The sequence below is a fragment of the Ictalurus punctatus genome, chromosome 14 (genome assembly GCF_001660625.3).
Source record: "Ictalurus punctatus breed USDA103 chromosome 14, Coco_2.0, whole genome shotgun sequence".
NCBI classification, from domain to species: Eukaryota; Metazoa; Chordata; class Actinopteri; order Siluriformes; family Ictaluridae; genus Ictalurus; species Ictalurus punctatus.
Genome location: NC_030429.2, coordinates 26,044,040 through 26,060,085, shown reverse-complemented (window position 1 = coordinate 26,060,085; position 16,046 = coordinate 26,044,040). Strand labels below are relative to the sequence as shown.

General features: G+C 41.0%; 1 protein-coding gene across 1 annotated transcript in view; it reads left to right on the top strand.

The window, feature by feature from the left end:
• Window positions 1-16,046, top strand: part of LOC108274548 (collagen alpha-3(IX) chain) — a 45,493-nt gene that overhangs the window by 8,337 nt on the left and 21,110 nt on the right. The window contains exons 3-9 of the mRNA XM_053685778.1: window positions 2,555-2,626; window positions 4,213-4,342; window positions 7,379-7,775; window positions 8,941-9,021; window positions 10,306-10,323; window positions 11,386-11,478; window positions 13,948-13,983. Of these exons, the coding sequence (XP_053541753.1) occupies window positions 2,555-2,626; window positions 4,213-4,342; window positions 7,379-7,775; window positions 8,941-9,021; window positions 10,306-10,323; window positions 11,386-11,478; window positions 13,948-13,983 (827 nt within the window). The remainder of the gene's footprint in view (window positions 1-2,554; window positions 2,627-4,212; window positions 4,343-7,378; window positions 7,776-8,940; window positions 9,022-10,305; window positions 10,324-11,385; window positions 11,479-13,947; window positions 13,984-16,046) is intronic.

Here is a 16,046-nt window from a genome sequence, read left to right as displayed (position 1 = left end):
GTTCGATTCCCACCGTGGCCCTGTGTGTGCGGAGTTTGCATGTTCTCCCCGTGCTGCGGGGGTTTCCTCCGGGTACTCCGCTTTCCTCCCCCAGTCCAAACACATGCATGGTAGGATGATTGGCGTGTCCAAAGTGTCTGTAGTGTATGAATGGGTGTGTGAGTGTGTATGTGATTGTGTCCTGCGATGGATTGGCACCCTGTCCAGGGTGTACCCCGCCTCGTGCCCCATGCTCCCTGGGATAGACTCCAGGTTCCCCGTGACCCTGAAAAGGATAAAGTGGTATAGAAGATGGATGGATGGATGGATGGATGGATGGATATACACATATAAGATGACAGATGTAGAGCTTCTACATATCACTGTGAAACTAAGAAAAAAACAATGACACAGCTGAGAGGATATTTTTCAGGAGCGTGTCCACTGTCGAGCTCGCCGTGCTTTTAAAACAGAATCTTCCTGTTCTGCTAGACCGGCTCTAATACTGACAGACAGAAATAGCCCGTGTGTCGTACTGTAAGATTATGACAGATAATCTTTCTCCTGATGATTCATCTGCTTTGGAAAGCCTGAACCGTTAACCCTTCATAAGGCTTTATAGAGATACATCACACAATAGTCTTCCCCTCGTGGTCCGAAAGCTCACGTCACATTTCCCATCGCATTTTTTCTTCCATGCGACCCAAAATGTGTCAACACTGTCAGGCTGTAAATGATGTTTACCTCAGAGTCCCGGAAACGACATCGCATTGTTCACAGACGTCTCATGACTGAAAGGTTTCAATCGTGTACGCAGTGAAATGGATTGGAAACCAAACAAAATGAAATGTCTGCAGACTTTGTAGGTTTAATACAACACACAATAGACACGTACAAATGATCCCCTTTAGCTATCATTACTACATCTACATGGCTGTACACCAAACGTTAACATGATTTGACTACTGTGCAGACTGTATATATTTATAGAACTAGTTTTGACTGCTAGCTACTTGACGTTAAATTCCACTTCCTCTGACAGCATTTGGAGTTTTCATTTAATAGAAAGACACTGGAAACAATGACATGGCAGTAGAAAGAAAGATTTTAAACAAAGCACGCAGTATAGTCCTGCTAGCTTGGTACGTTTTGCCAGATCTTCTGCCCAACACCTTCTGTGATTGGTCAGGAGGTGTTGATTAATTCTCTAGAACAGCGGCTCTGACAGTAGCACAGCTGCGAATCACACGTTTATATGAATGCACTCGTTCTACTATGTTATCGTTTCTATAGTAACAGCTCATTTGCTTCAAACAATTTAAGACTAACAATAAACAGATTTTTTTTAAAAATAAATAAATAATAATTGTGATTGTCGACACGGTGAAGATTTCTGTTAAGAGACACTTATCTACGTCTAACACGTACGGAAGGAGTCTCCAGTGTCAGCGCTTTGTAAAAGTCCGACGTAAAGCTGTATCTTTACGTTTTGGACATCTTCAGGACTCTTTCTGCGTTTTAACTGGCCTAATGGTTTCCACCAGATTTGTAAAGGTTTCCATTAGGGGTTCTCCAGCGACTATTAAACACCGCCGGAACGCGGTACTGGATAAAATCCATCAGGAATCATTACGGACAGGAGCGACGCATTCCGTTACAGACCACCAGAAACACATGAACACCCATTAGGAACCACTACAAATAGCGAACGGTTTCTCAGTCGAGACGTTCCTTTCTTGCTGTCGGTTTCAACCCCTACAGAGGGACGCATTAAACCGTTTAAGAACGACGAGCGTTTTTTTATTGGTTGGCCATTTCCTTTCTCTTATAGAAGCCACTCTCTAAATGTCATAACATTTACTGCCGTTTATTCAGAAGCCACAAACCACATAGGGTCTGTCTGGTCACGTAATTCGAACCAGTTTCTTCCCCGAAGTGTTTTGCGGTGTGAGGGAAGTGGGTGGCCATGCCGCAGACAACCCGACTGGAATTCTCACGTGATTTCAGAGGCACAGACGCCACAAACGAACGACAGTACGGCTACCGCATCTGGGTCACGTCTGTGAAATCTCTGATGGAAGTAAAGAGCCACGGTTTGATCGATACACGTTTTTATACACAGATGGATTCGTTTATTTATATTAATAGTCCTTCACTGAGCAGGCAGATCAATAAAGACAAACGAGCGCTACACTGTCTGTCAGGCTCTGAGATTTCTCTCAAAGACCAAATCTCGGTGTCTTATAACTAATCAGTGCACGGGGTTGTAATCACGGAGGTTTTATGACACCAGGCTGTAGCGCTAAGATTAACCGTCTGGAATAACATCTGGTGTTGAGTAACATCCTAACGCAGAAGCTCTGACTGTAGTTCAGTTTGATATTATTACAGGTTTATATTAATGCACTTGTTCGAATACGTTATTGTTTCTATAGTAACAGCTCGTTCACAGGGACTAAAGATGTGGAAAACAAAGAGACCAACTCATAAACACACAGAGACGGGTTTATATAACTGGACAACGCGAGCAGATAGGAGAGCACGGTGTTTATAATCACTTCTTTCTCCTTTCCAGAGCTGGATTTAAACAGACTTGATGGCGACACCGTGTGCCCTCCACTGAGGAACGGACAAGATGACCTTCCAGGTAAAATCCAGCGTGGAACGCACAGCTGGATCAGCTCAAAATAACTTTTGCTCTTTCAGCAAGCTCAAACTTCTTCAGGGTCTTCCTCAAACTTTTCTCCATTTTTAAATCCTCATCCAGTATCTTCTAGTAACATTTCTGGAGGTTCTGCGTCTGGATCTTCAACTAAGTCTAGTTGACCGTTCACTCTACTTCAACTTGCTATAGATTGTATCTCCTCAGCCTTCTTTTACCACTTGTGCTTCTGGATCTTCTCAGTCGTCTTCAACGCAATTGACATTTTTTTTTGTACGCTATATGGTCAAAAGTTTGTACACCCATATGTGCTTGTTGAACATCTCGTTCCAGATTTATTCCCCCTTTACTGTTATAATGCGCGCCAGTCTTCTGGGAAGGCTTTCCACTAGATTTTGGGGCGTGGCCGTGGGGATTTGTGATCATCCAGCTACAAGAGCGTTCGTGAGGATGAGGTCAGGCGCTGATGATGGGATGTCGAGGAAGCTCCAGTTCCAGTTCCTCCCAAAGGTGTTCAGTGGGGTTGAGGTCAGGGCTCTGTGCAGGACACTCGAGTTGTTCCACTCCAACCTTCATGAACCATGTCTTCATGAAGCTCGCTGTGCGCACAGGAGCATTGTAATGCTGGAACAGGTTTGGACTTCAGTTCCAGTGAAGGGAAACTGTAACGCTCCAGCACACATTCTATACAGTTGTGTATACCTCCAACTTTGCGGCAACAGTTTGGGGAAGAACCACATATGGTCAGGGGTACAAATACTTTTGGCCATACTGTGTATCATCTTTCATCAAATTGTGTCTGGATCTTTTCATCCTGGATCGCCTCACTGCGAGTCAACGTCCTGGATCTTCTGACTTATTTTTCAAAACTTTCTGTATCTGCTCACTTTCCTTCATTTTCGTTGAGATCTTTTTCAGCTGGATGTTTTGAATCTTCTACTTTTCCATTTTTTTTCTTTTCTTTTCTACTTTCACCCTCGTGTCTACCGGAGCAGTGAAAACTGAAATGACTTTTCGAGCTGTTTCTTCCACCGTGTTCACACAGCGAGCTACCAAAAACCCCAGCTCTGAGTATGAAGGCTCATAGCGTGAAGTAGCTTTCTACAATCGAAATGTTTTGATCCGTTAACCGCCTCACTGCCCGAACCCTCCAGCGCTGAGCATTTTATTCGTTAGAGATGGAGAACTGGATGAGATGTCGTTCCGAAACCTCCTCGGATCTCCAATGAGCCAAATAAAAGGTTCCACTATCAGCAGTACGAAACACTTCAGGCTCAGCAAGATCTTAATTGGTTGCACTCTGTTGCTCGTGGCAAATCCGTGCAGAGGCTAAAACCGCTAATCACTCTCACGTGTGTACGCTGGAAAGTGTGTAAGCAGAATTTAAGGGCCTGATTTTCAGCACAAACGCATGTTCAGATTATTACACTAGTCATTAATGCTGAAATTCTGTACAGCTAGCATTTGCTAATGATCACCACATGAAGAACAAAACTGTACAAAGCTGTGTGGACTCAAAATAGGGTGTGTGTGTGTGTGTGTGTGTGTGTGTGTGTGTGTGTGTGTGCTAGGTTTCGACCTGATCACACAGTTACAGTCGGACATGATTCCGCTGAAGGGTGTGAGGAAGGTTGAGGGCTCCACATCCACTCAGTTGGCATACAGACTCGACCGTGAGGCCAACTTCCAGATCCCTACCAGGTAACACCCCCCCCCCCATCCCTACACCCCCCCCCCCCCCACACACACACACACACACACTACTACTACTACTACTACATGTACACCGAAGTAGTGTTTCTGTTATCTTAATGCATTCTAATCATAATACAGCTTAATCATAATACATGTCTGATAATACGTACATATACGACTAATGAATAAACACTCACTGGCCACTTTATTAGGAACACGTACACCTGCAATCCACTCCTCAGACTTCCCTGCCACATGATTTCCTGATAATTGGATAATTGCATAGGAGTTCCTAATAAAGTGGCCGGTGAACGTATACACGTGCGAGGTGTGACGCGATGTCTCTATCTGAAATAAAACAAAACCCAACAACACCCGCTTGTGCGAGCGTTTTGTTGAGGCCTGCTGGATCCCAGTCCTGATGCACACCTCTAGCCTCCTATTCGTATAATGTATCCATACTCCTAGATTCCTAGCACACACACACACACACACACACACACACACACACACACACACAGATGTGTAAATGTGCTTGGCCTGTGTTCATTACAGGTGTTGCATTATTACAGTTTACACACAGATGTCCCTGCTCCTCACAGCTATTCATTTACAACAAAAAATAATAGTGTTAATAATAATAATAATAATAATAATAATAATAATAATAATAATAATAATATTGAAAATAACTAAAACATGCCCGAACCCATTTGGCACGAGAAACAGAAGCAAACAGGAAAACACAGAATAATGCACATCTGCACAGCTGTTATGCCCAAATGCACACTCAGCATGTGCACATCTGCTGATGATTATAGAGTAAACCACCGAAACCACTCGGTGCTTACTTCAGTACACCGGGGTCTGCTCATAACAGGAGGCCGAGTCTAATCCGTCAGCTGAGTCGTGTTTGTTTGAACGCATGGCGCTAAACTGGTAGCTATACGGAGGGTTCAAGTACTCGTTAGCTACATTAGCCTTGTAGATCCAGTGGTGCTGTTCTGATTGGTCAGAAGGCGTTGACCAATCAACAGCAGCTCTGCAAATCACAGGTTTATATTAATGCGCTCGTTCTTACACGTTATTCGTTTCTATAGTAACAGCTCATTCACAGGGAACGTGTACAGCGGATGCTCTACAGAGATTCGATCAAGAAACAAAATTCATTTTTTTGTTGTTTTTTTACACGGTCCTCAAGTGCCATGTGTTTATTTTTTCAGTCATTTTGCGAGATCAGGCCTTCATTTATTTTACTGTCCAACAGGAAACCCCATTTTTATCGCCTCACCTTGATCCGTTTTACGAGCTGGTAAAAATCTGGCTACAGCTCCGTCCATAAACACACCCCCCCTGCAGAGAGCTCGGTCCTGTTAAGAACCCGTACCCCGGAGGCAGCCACGGTTCCTGACTCGGCACATTCAGCTCCTGGATCAGGTGTTTGTTTTTTTTCCCCCCCAGATTTAAGCTCCTAACACCATCCAGTGAAAGTCCCTTTGAAGTGATCACAGTGGGGAATTTGCTCCCAGGCCATGAGGCTTTTGAAGATTAAAGTGCCACTGTTTTCGATTTATCTCATATATTTGGTGTACTTGATCATGTGGCTCTGGAGTCAGGACACACCGAAAAACAGCGCTTTGTAATCACCAGAGTATGTGATGAAATCACATTCATCATTCTTCTCCATCACCTTCATGTTTCCCTGAACAACCGCCCCGGTGAAATTAGCAGGCTTTGTGTGTGAGTGTCTGTCATGTAGCTCACAACGAATGAGAAATGATGGGATAAATAATCATAATAATAATAATAATAATAATATCATCCAGATTTCTGTTTTTAACACAAGCCACAATATATTGTTTATTTAATTAAGCGTTATTATTACTTAACAGCATGTCTAGAAGAATTCCTCAATTTTCCACCCTGTCACCACCCTGAAGTCAATTTTTTACTTTTTTCAAAAAAAAAATCTATTTACAGTTCAATTTAATGATGTGAAAATGTCTGTGGTAGTTACAGGGCAGTTATCGTTCTCACTTACGTCATTTAAGAAACTGTTAGAAAACCTTTTTGGTACAAACTCCGGGTTATTGCTTACTGCGCATATTTTCTTCTTTAAAATATCGATCCAGCCTTCTTCAAGGGTTTATTACATAATTAAGGGGTCTCTGGACCTCTTTCTCATAGGAAAACTCTTCATCGTAGCGCTCTACGTTGATCCTTGAAGGATCCCACAGAGGAACAGCTGAAGAACCCTTAAAGCAGTGGTCACCAACCGTCTTCCTTGAGATCTATAGTACCTGCCTGCAGGTTTCATCTCCAGCCAAAATCTAACACACCTGTTTTAGTTGAGCAAGAACTTCTCCCAAGCTCTGCACTGCGTAACGACTTCCTATAGGATGCGATATAAACTATTCCTCATCCTGACCTCCGTAACGGCTTACCCCATGACCTCCACGCACAACCTACCATCCAACAATGCCCTCCTCCTTCACATGCCAAGCAGTAGACGTTACACCAGCGCTAACCAACCCTCCTCCTGGAGATCTACCTTCCTGCAGGTTTCATCTCCAACCAAAATCGAACACACCTGTTTTAGTTGAGCAAGAACTTCCAATGCAGTGATTAGATGGTCAGGTGGGCGCGATTATGGTTGGAGATAAAGTCATCAGGAAGGTAGATCTCCAGGAACAAGGTTTGTGAGCACTGATTTAAGGGTTCTTAATTTGTTAAAGAGTGTAGTGAGTCTCAGTTTATCAACATGAACCATTTTTTAAAATCATGAAACCCCCATGTAAATTTGATGGAAAATAAAAGGAAAAAATGAGCTCTTCTAGCTCCTTCGTTCAACGCTTGCTCTGTCGTTTTCATCCACCATCATCGTTTTCGGTTCTGGTCCAGTCCAGCCATTCAGAGTGTCTTTATTCACGAGTATAAAAAACACAGAAGATGCATCAGAGTATCTTCTGCTGGATAAATAGTGTTCTGGTCGGTTCTGTGACTGTGAAAGAGTTAACACGTGTCCGCTCTTGTTCTCCCGAGGCCGACATTCCCCAAAGGTTTCCCGGTGGAGTACTCGTTCATGACCACGTTCCGCATGATCAAGAACACGGTGAACAAAGTGTGGAACCTGTGGCAGGTGGTGGACGAGGACGGCGTGAAGCAGGTGGGGATGCGTCTGAACGGGGACCAGCAGGCCCTCGAGTTCTTCCTGACTACCTTGGATGGAGACCTGCAGACCATCACCTTCCCAGGCCTGTCTGTGCTCTTCAACACCAAGTGGCACAAAGTGATGATCGGTGTGGAGAACGAGATGGTCACGTTGTATGTGGACTGCCAGCCTGTCGACCAGAAGCCCATTAAGGAAAAGGGCTACGTCAGCACAGATGGAGAGACGCTCTTCGGGAGACTGGACACTGATCCCAGCAGCTCTGTCGTGGTAAGAATGCTAATATTTGGTGATGGACATCAACTATCCCCAAGCTGTTGATCATTTGGTTAATGCTACAAATGCATTTTTAGTTTTGCTGGGTGAACCTTCATCAATCCCAATAGACAGATTCATTTCTCTCTTGTTCTGCAAATCAGTGTTGGAGTCAGTGAATCATTTGGTCATGACGGATTTAGTTTAAATCTCTAATTTAGTGATATCAGTGTTGGAGTAAATGAATCATTTTGGCAGGACTGAGAGTCAGGCATCTCTAATCCAGTGAAATTAGTGTTGGAGTCAGTGAATCATTTGGTCACAGCTGAGATTCACTCCTCTCTTATTCAGTAAAATCAATGTTTGACTCTGTGAATCATTTTAATCCAGACCGAGATTCATTCCTCTCCCATTTAACAAATCAGTCTTTGAGTCTTTTGATCCTTTCAAAATCCTTTGCACCTCTCTCATCTGTCATGTCACTGTTTGCATCAGTGAATCATTTGTTCGTGACAGAGATTCGATCCTCTCTCGGTCAACAAATCAGTGAATCATTGTGGTTAAAACTGAGATTCGCCCCTCTCTTATTCAAGGATTCATTGTTTGAGTCAGTGAATTATTTTGGTCGTGACCAAGATTCGTTTTTCTCTCATTCGGCAAATCAGTGTTTGAGTCTCTGAATCATTTAAGTCAAGGGTGAGATTCAGATTTTCTCTCATTCTGCAAAGCAGTGTTTCAGTCAAATCAGTGAATCTTTTGTTCATGAATGAGTTTTGCTTGTCTCATGTTCAGTAAGTCAGTGTTTGAGTCAGTGATTTATTTTGGTCAAGATTTACTACCCTCTTGTTCAGCTATCAGTATTTGACTCAGTGAATCATTTTGGTCAAGATCAAGATCAACAAATCAGTTGAATCAGTGGGTTCAATTATTCCCCTTTAAGCTCATTCTGAGATTTATAGTGATTCAGTGTATGGGAATCATTTAACTCAACAGATTCAAATGAGTCACTGAAAAGACTCAACATTTTCATCTTTATTACTGACCCCGAGTAGGACCAAATCTAGGACCAGATTACGAACAACCTTGTGCACAAAGTCATGTGTGTTTGAAATTCTTTCCTCCTTGACTACGATGTGATATTTCCTGACATATGTGTATGTGTTTCTTTGTCGTGTTCTAGTTTGAGGTGCAGTGGATGCTGATTCACTGTGACCCAAAGAGAGCTCAGAGAGAGAGCTGCACCGAACTTCCTGTAGCTGAGGTAATCATCACATCACCCGTCTCCCTCTGTCTACTTCTGTAGCCAGTCGCTGACCGACAGTGAGCTCAATTATTAATCAACGCAGGGATGCTAAACACATATGACATTTAAGTACTTATTTTCATTACAGGATCATGCTAATGCTAATTTGTAAACCAACTTGCTATCCCTTGGCCACTAAAAACACTTGATAATAACGACTTTTGAAACGTTTTACTAGAATGAACTTCTTGAGTTTGAGACTTTTTCCCCTGCTCCAGGATGACAATACAGCATCCATGAGAATGTTTATTTTTGTATTTGCTATATTTTGTCACTATTTGTTTGAATTCATTTTCTCAGCGTCTCCCGCGTGACTTAGCTCATTAAAACGTGGATAATGAGGAACGACTCATTATTCAGGCATTTCTGGGGCAAAATGGGCGGAGCTTAGGTCCAGTTTTGTAAATGTGATCACATGATGTCACAACAACCCTTTCTTTTCATGTCTTTTCCTCAGCGTCTTGGCATAAAATAGTCACTAGATTGCTAGCAGAATTATTCTACCTATTGTTACCTAACCGGACATTCCAAAATGTAGCTACCTCGCTTGGCAGCAAACTCGGCTACAGGTTTAAATCACACGATAAAATACTAAAATGTCCTAATGTTAGAAGGCTGGTTAGCAAACGTCGCTCCCGTTTTTAATCTAACACAATAAATTAGTTGACCTATTGTTGCCTAGATACACGTTACAGATTTGTTTAAATGACACGATAAGTTAGTCTTAACGTTAGCATGCTTGCAAGCCAAGTGAGGTCTTGGTAGAAATCTAAACTAACTATAGCAACTTAGCTATCTAGCTAAGCTAACATTGCTAGACTATTATATGGTGTAATTAAGATTGTTTTAAGCTGAGCAGTATATGTTGCTGAAGAGGCTAAGAAAAAGGCTAGCTGTGATTATTACAATACCAAGCTCCACCCACACTGACTCAGGAACATTACCAAATGTTTATATTTATCATAAGATTTAAGTACTTTTTCTGAAGTATTTTTGTCATTGTGGCTCACATGCAAGCTTTATGCAAAGACGTAGCTATTGCTAGCTGTGCTAGTTCCTTAAAGGCTGCGCTAGTCTTAGTATATTAGCAGCGAAGTTTACGTTCTTGCTTTTGCTGTTGTTTTGTTTTGTTGTTTGTTTGTTTGTTTGTTTGTTTTATTTATTTTTCTGGTTCTGCTGGTGAGGTGTGGGGTGGCAGTTCTCACTAACTCTATAGTAATTCTCTCCTTTTTGCTTCTTCAGATGTATGCCAATGCTGAGGTACTTCATTTTTTCACTTTATAGATTTTTTTTTTAAGCCAATAATCTACTCCAATGCTTTGTTGCTTAATCGACCTGAATGCTTTCTGCTATACTTACTGGGTGCTCCAATCACCCCAATGTGGCAGGTAAAGAAAAAAGAGCATTAGCCGTAGTTCTTGATTTAAAATACTGCATTATTTTTATGCTAATAATGCTAAATGTTTCCACACAAGTCCAGACTGGTCATTGCTTCATTACACTTCTCTAGCAAGGATTGGTTTGGCTCGCTTTCAGCCCAGGTGAATAAATCAGAGCTAGAGGGAACACTTTCCAGGTGAAAGCTTGGGTTTTACTCTTCGTTATGTCACAGGTGGTTCTGTTCAGAAATCCCCTCAGGATGTTATGAGGAAGAGATTTCATTATATTACTGTAGCTATTGATTTAAGTCCACTTTGAAGGAGAACGAGTCCAGCCAGGTGAAATAAAGAGAAATGGAAAGCGTTGGAAAGCTTTAAAAGAAAATGACTGGATGACATTATTAAAATGAGTAAATTAAAACACTCAAGACTACAGCCTCATTGTTTGCACCTAGCGTACATGTTTTGTTAATGTTCTAAGAGAACAGCAGAGCCGAATTTAGGTTAAAGTAAATGGAAATGAAAATTCCGTCACCGATTACCTTCTAATGAGGTTAACGTTACAGACTGAAGTGGGCGGGGCTAATATTGGGAATTGTTTACATGAACTTTAAACTCACCAATCACAAGGCTGATGCTCCTCCCACACAACTTATAATAAAACGACAACGAGTTCACACTAAAATAGTCTGAACAACATAGTGAGTACAGGTGAACGCTATCGTAGCGAGGGAAAGCTAGCGAGTGTGTCTGTGCTGTTATATGTGCAGTGTATACACAGTGTATAGAGATGTTTTCTTCTCATTTAGGAAATAAATAGCTGTAATTGAAAACGAATGTAAAATTTATGTCTTTATTATGTCAGGTGTTATGTAGAGAGAACATTGCACTTTTTAGAACTGCTTCCTGTTGATTTTATTGTCGTATCTCTCGTTCCGTCCAGCCCGACCCCAAACCCATCCCTGGGCCTGTTGGACCACAGGGTCCTGCAGGACCTCGGGGAAATCCCGGAGAAGACGGTCGTGATGGAAGAGATGTAAGTGTTACTTTCTCAGATGTTAAGGTCTACTTGAGTATATTTTCCAAACCTACAGTAGGGTCTATGATTTTTTTCCTTCTCAGATATTGTCAGAGTAGTATGCTAAGACAGCCGACAACAAATCTTATTAATTTTGTAAAATGACATTATTTCATTACCAGTTACCAAATCCAGTTTGACTGTTTGGAACATCAGTTACTCCTATATCCACATATGTTGTCATAGTAACAGTATATATATATATATATATATATATATATATATATATATATATATATATATATATATATATATATATATATATATATATAGTACTCATGCATCCAAATTTATTGTCATAGTAACCACATTACTCATGTATCCACATTAGTTGTCATAGTAACCGCACATTTACTCATGTGTCCACATTAGTTGTCATAGTAACAGCTCATTTACTCGTAGCTACACTAGTTGTCATAGTAACAGCACATTTGCTCATGTATCCGCATTAGTTGTCGTGGTAACGGCTCATTTGCTCATGTAGCTACATTAGTTGTCATAGTAACCGCACATTTACTCATGTGTCCACATTAGTTGTCATAGTAACAGCGCATTTGCTCATGTATCCGCACTAGTTGTCGTGGTAACGGCTCATTTGCTCATGTAGCTACATTAGTTGTCATAGTAACCGCACACTTACTCATGTGTCCACATTAGTTGTCATAGTAACAGTGCATTTGTTCGTGTATCCACATTATTTGTCATGGTAACAGCTCATTTGCTCGCGTATACACATTGGCTGTCATAGTAACAGCTCATTTGCTCGTGTAGCGACATTGGTTGTCAGTGAATCAGTGTTTGTCCCATTAGTGTTACCATAGCAGCATGTACTACTGAAAAATGTCATAATTTGCTTTATAAGAGGTTTTGTATTTGTCCAGTCACTCATGCTACAACGATGATTATCTTACTGTAGCTACTGACAACACTAACAAATGTGAATATGATTGAAGCCTTTGACCAAAAATCTTGTGTTTTATGTATATATAAATATATACATATTATAGATATAATATAATATGTATATATATATATATATATATATATATATATATATATATATATATATATATATATTTATTTATTTATTTAGATCTGAACACACGATGTCCAGGTAAACACGTAGGCCACGTCTAGCAGTTTACAATGCATTATACTACATATATTATTTGTCTTATTTATTTTCACTTACTGATTATGGCTTTTAATTAGTTAACTGCCAGTTCTGTAACTTCAGAATTCCACTCATTTGTTTATTCATTTCTTTATTCTGTGAATTATTTTCTTTTGCTTCCAACTGCAAGATATAAAATGCAAAATAATGATTTAATAAAACTGCCACGTAACGGAGGCTGAGACGGAAGCAAGTGCAGGTAAGGCAGTTTAATGAGAAGACAAATCCACAGGGTTAGGCAGAAATCGATAACCATAGACAGGCAAGGGTCATGCAAACAATCCAAACTAGGCACGGCAGAGAATCAAAGTCGAGGGAATAACAAAATAAAAAAAACAAAACAGCGCAGCGACACGACATAAAGACTTGATATACGACAGGGACAAGTCGACTGGAGTGTAATACTTCACGTAATACTTCACAGGTGTGTGTGATTAGTCCTCAGGAAAAGGTGCCATGTCTGTATCTTCCATTGGGAATTGTAGTCGTCGGCCATGTTTGTAGTCCGTGGTGCATTCTGGGAAATGGAGTCGCTGGTTTGGCGTGACATGACAAAAACAAATTATTATTAATAAGTATATATATATATATATATATATATATATATATATATATATATATATATATATGTATATATATATATATATATATACATAATTGAGATGTAAGGAAATGACTCTAAGAACCCATTTTAATTAATTAACACCATATAAGTATATATAGAAATAAAGATGTTCACCGCATACATTACTGCAGCTATGATCTGAGCTGTGACTCATCTGAGAAGGTGTTTATATATTTCTTTAATTATTTATTTTTCACTCCATCATTTCCACTGCCCTGACAGAGCAGTGCGCTTAGCATTTGCTTACACCACAGTTGCGTATTCGTCAGTGACGCTGCGTTCTCTCTGTTAATTATCACCCTGCAGCTCGCCGTCTCCTCACCTCATACGTCACGTTCACTTCGATCCCCTTCAGAAAAGGCCGTTTTGGGGATTATTTTATTTCAGCTCTGTTATGTCAGCTCTGTCCCTGGCCTCATTAGCTTGATCACTGACGAGGGTTTAACGAGACGGAGGAAGTGACTTTCTGTCCTCCGCTCTTTTTTCCAGCAGCTCATTATAGACGTACACTTCCGTGCGTGTAGGCACTAGAGTCTGGTCGTTAGAAATGTAGACCTGTATCCAACCTCCATGAGTCACTCTGATTGAGTTTTACATCCGTCTTTTTTTTTTTTTTTTCCCTTTCCAGGGTATTCCAGGAACCCCGGGCACGCCTGGTGCATCTGTGAGTATAACACCTTCACGCGTGACCACACATCAAGGAGACGTCTTAGCAGCAAAAGCTTCTTACACGAATTCATACGTGAATAATGTAGATTTCAATATCTTATCCAGGGCTCTTGAGTTTTATCAAAAGTTTGGAGTGAGATTATCTGTTAGGGGAGGAGCCACTCAAATATTTAGCGGCAGCGGCCCCTCGGCCCACCCAGTTCTCTAAAGTTTTTGCTAGCAGTTCAGTTGTACCTATTGTTCATAACTAACCAGCACAAATAGAAATGATAGCAATTGGTAAATCTGATAAAAGACATATAAATTCATCCAAATAAAATAAAGTTTTTATATATTTGAAAAATACATATGCATCAAAAAAAATAAAATTTGGCCCCAAACGAGCCAACTGAACAGCAGTGCTCAGTATACATACTGTACACATACAGTGGGATTACAGAACTTGCCATGAGCATGTGTGTGTGTGTACACATTTCATCTTATGAATGGTGTTTTGTGTTGTAAGTGTTTGTTACACATTTTAATGATAATGAGTCTTTATTGATCACGTGTACATTACAGCACAGTGGAATTCTTTTCTTCACATACCCCAGCATGTCAGGAGGTTGGGGTCAGAGTGCAGGGTCACTCGTGATACAGCGCCCCCTGGAGCAGAGAGGGTTAAGGACCTTGCTCAAGGGCCCAACAGTGGTAGCTTGGCAGTGCTGGGGCTTGAACCCCCAACCTTCTGATCAGTAACCCAGAGCCTCAACCGCCAAGCCACCACTGCCACCTTGATGCCTTGATGACGGGGTAGAGGGCTCTCACTTAAAGCACTGTGGCTCAAGGCCAGCCATTTTGACCGTCATGATGGATGATATCGTTCAGTCCAGAGCCGAACTGTTCCTAGTTTTGTTTTTGGTCAAACCCACGATGGAGAACACTCTCTGTATCTGCATTCGAGTGGGGAAGAACTAAAACCAGTTTGAAAATCTTACACAGCCTTCCAAATCTGCTCAAACCGGTCACTTTTAAAAAAAAAAAATTTATCTCTGTCAAAGGATGTAGAATATCTCTTACCGTATTCTTCACTGATGACATAAAATAATAATGTAGCATGAATTTGGCTATATTCCTCAACATCAGCTCTCACCATCTTTGATCACAGGCAAGTTACCGCATTCATCGGATCTTGCACTTCCAACTTCCACTCCGTGAGCATCCACGTTGCGTAGTAACGAACGTGCTTGCAGTGGGATCACGTAAATGACCCAGAAACGACAAATTCTCATTTCTGATTGGCTAGTAGGTGCCATTTAACTCTGTATAACTCGAAACAGCTGTGAACTCGGCAGAAAACTTCCCTCTGTATAACTGTATACCTTATATATAGAGGGACGAGTTATCCCTCACTTCTCAGCGTGAGAAATACAAGGTGTGGCGTGTGAGTGTGTGAACTGAGCTAGCTGGAAAAGGTCACGGTGTCACTATTATAAGGAGCTGAAGTGAGTTGTTAGCATTAGCTACTACTTATTTAAATCAGGTTTACTCCTCAGTGGTCCTGCCAGCTTCATTTCCTGGGAGCTTAATTTAATGCTTGAAACGCTCAAATATAACAAGCTATTGAGACTGGTTGATTAGCATAATCTTCAAATCATTTGCTAGAACAAATATGGATAAGCTGTGGGGTAAACTGAGAGAAAATGACTGCAGTAAACAAATCATCCTTGTAATCAGAACATGCTTGTAATTTGATCGAGTTTTTATTTTTGATTTTTTTGCTAACATATTGGGTTTTATAGTTTTTGATGCTAGCTGAGATAGAGGGCACCTCATCAGGTTACCTCAAGAAGTTATTGCTAACTAGGAAAAGCCTCCTAGCTAGCCATAACCTCTTTTAGCTTCTTTTAGCATTGAGTTACCTCAGTAAAATTGGTGGGAGGTTCTAGATAACTTACCTAACCAGAGCCTGACAATATCACATTTTTCCACTGCACGTTTTGCACACCTGGCTAGAAATGCTAATATATGACAGGCTAATGGTGCTGATTAGCTGACGGAATCTTCAGATCAGGTTTT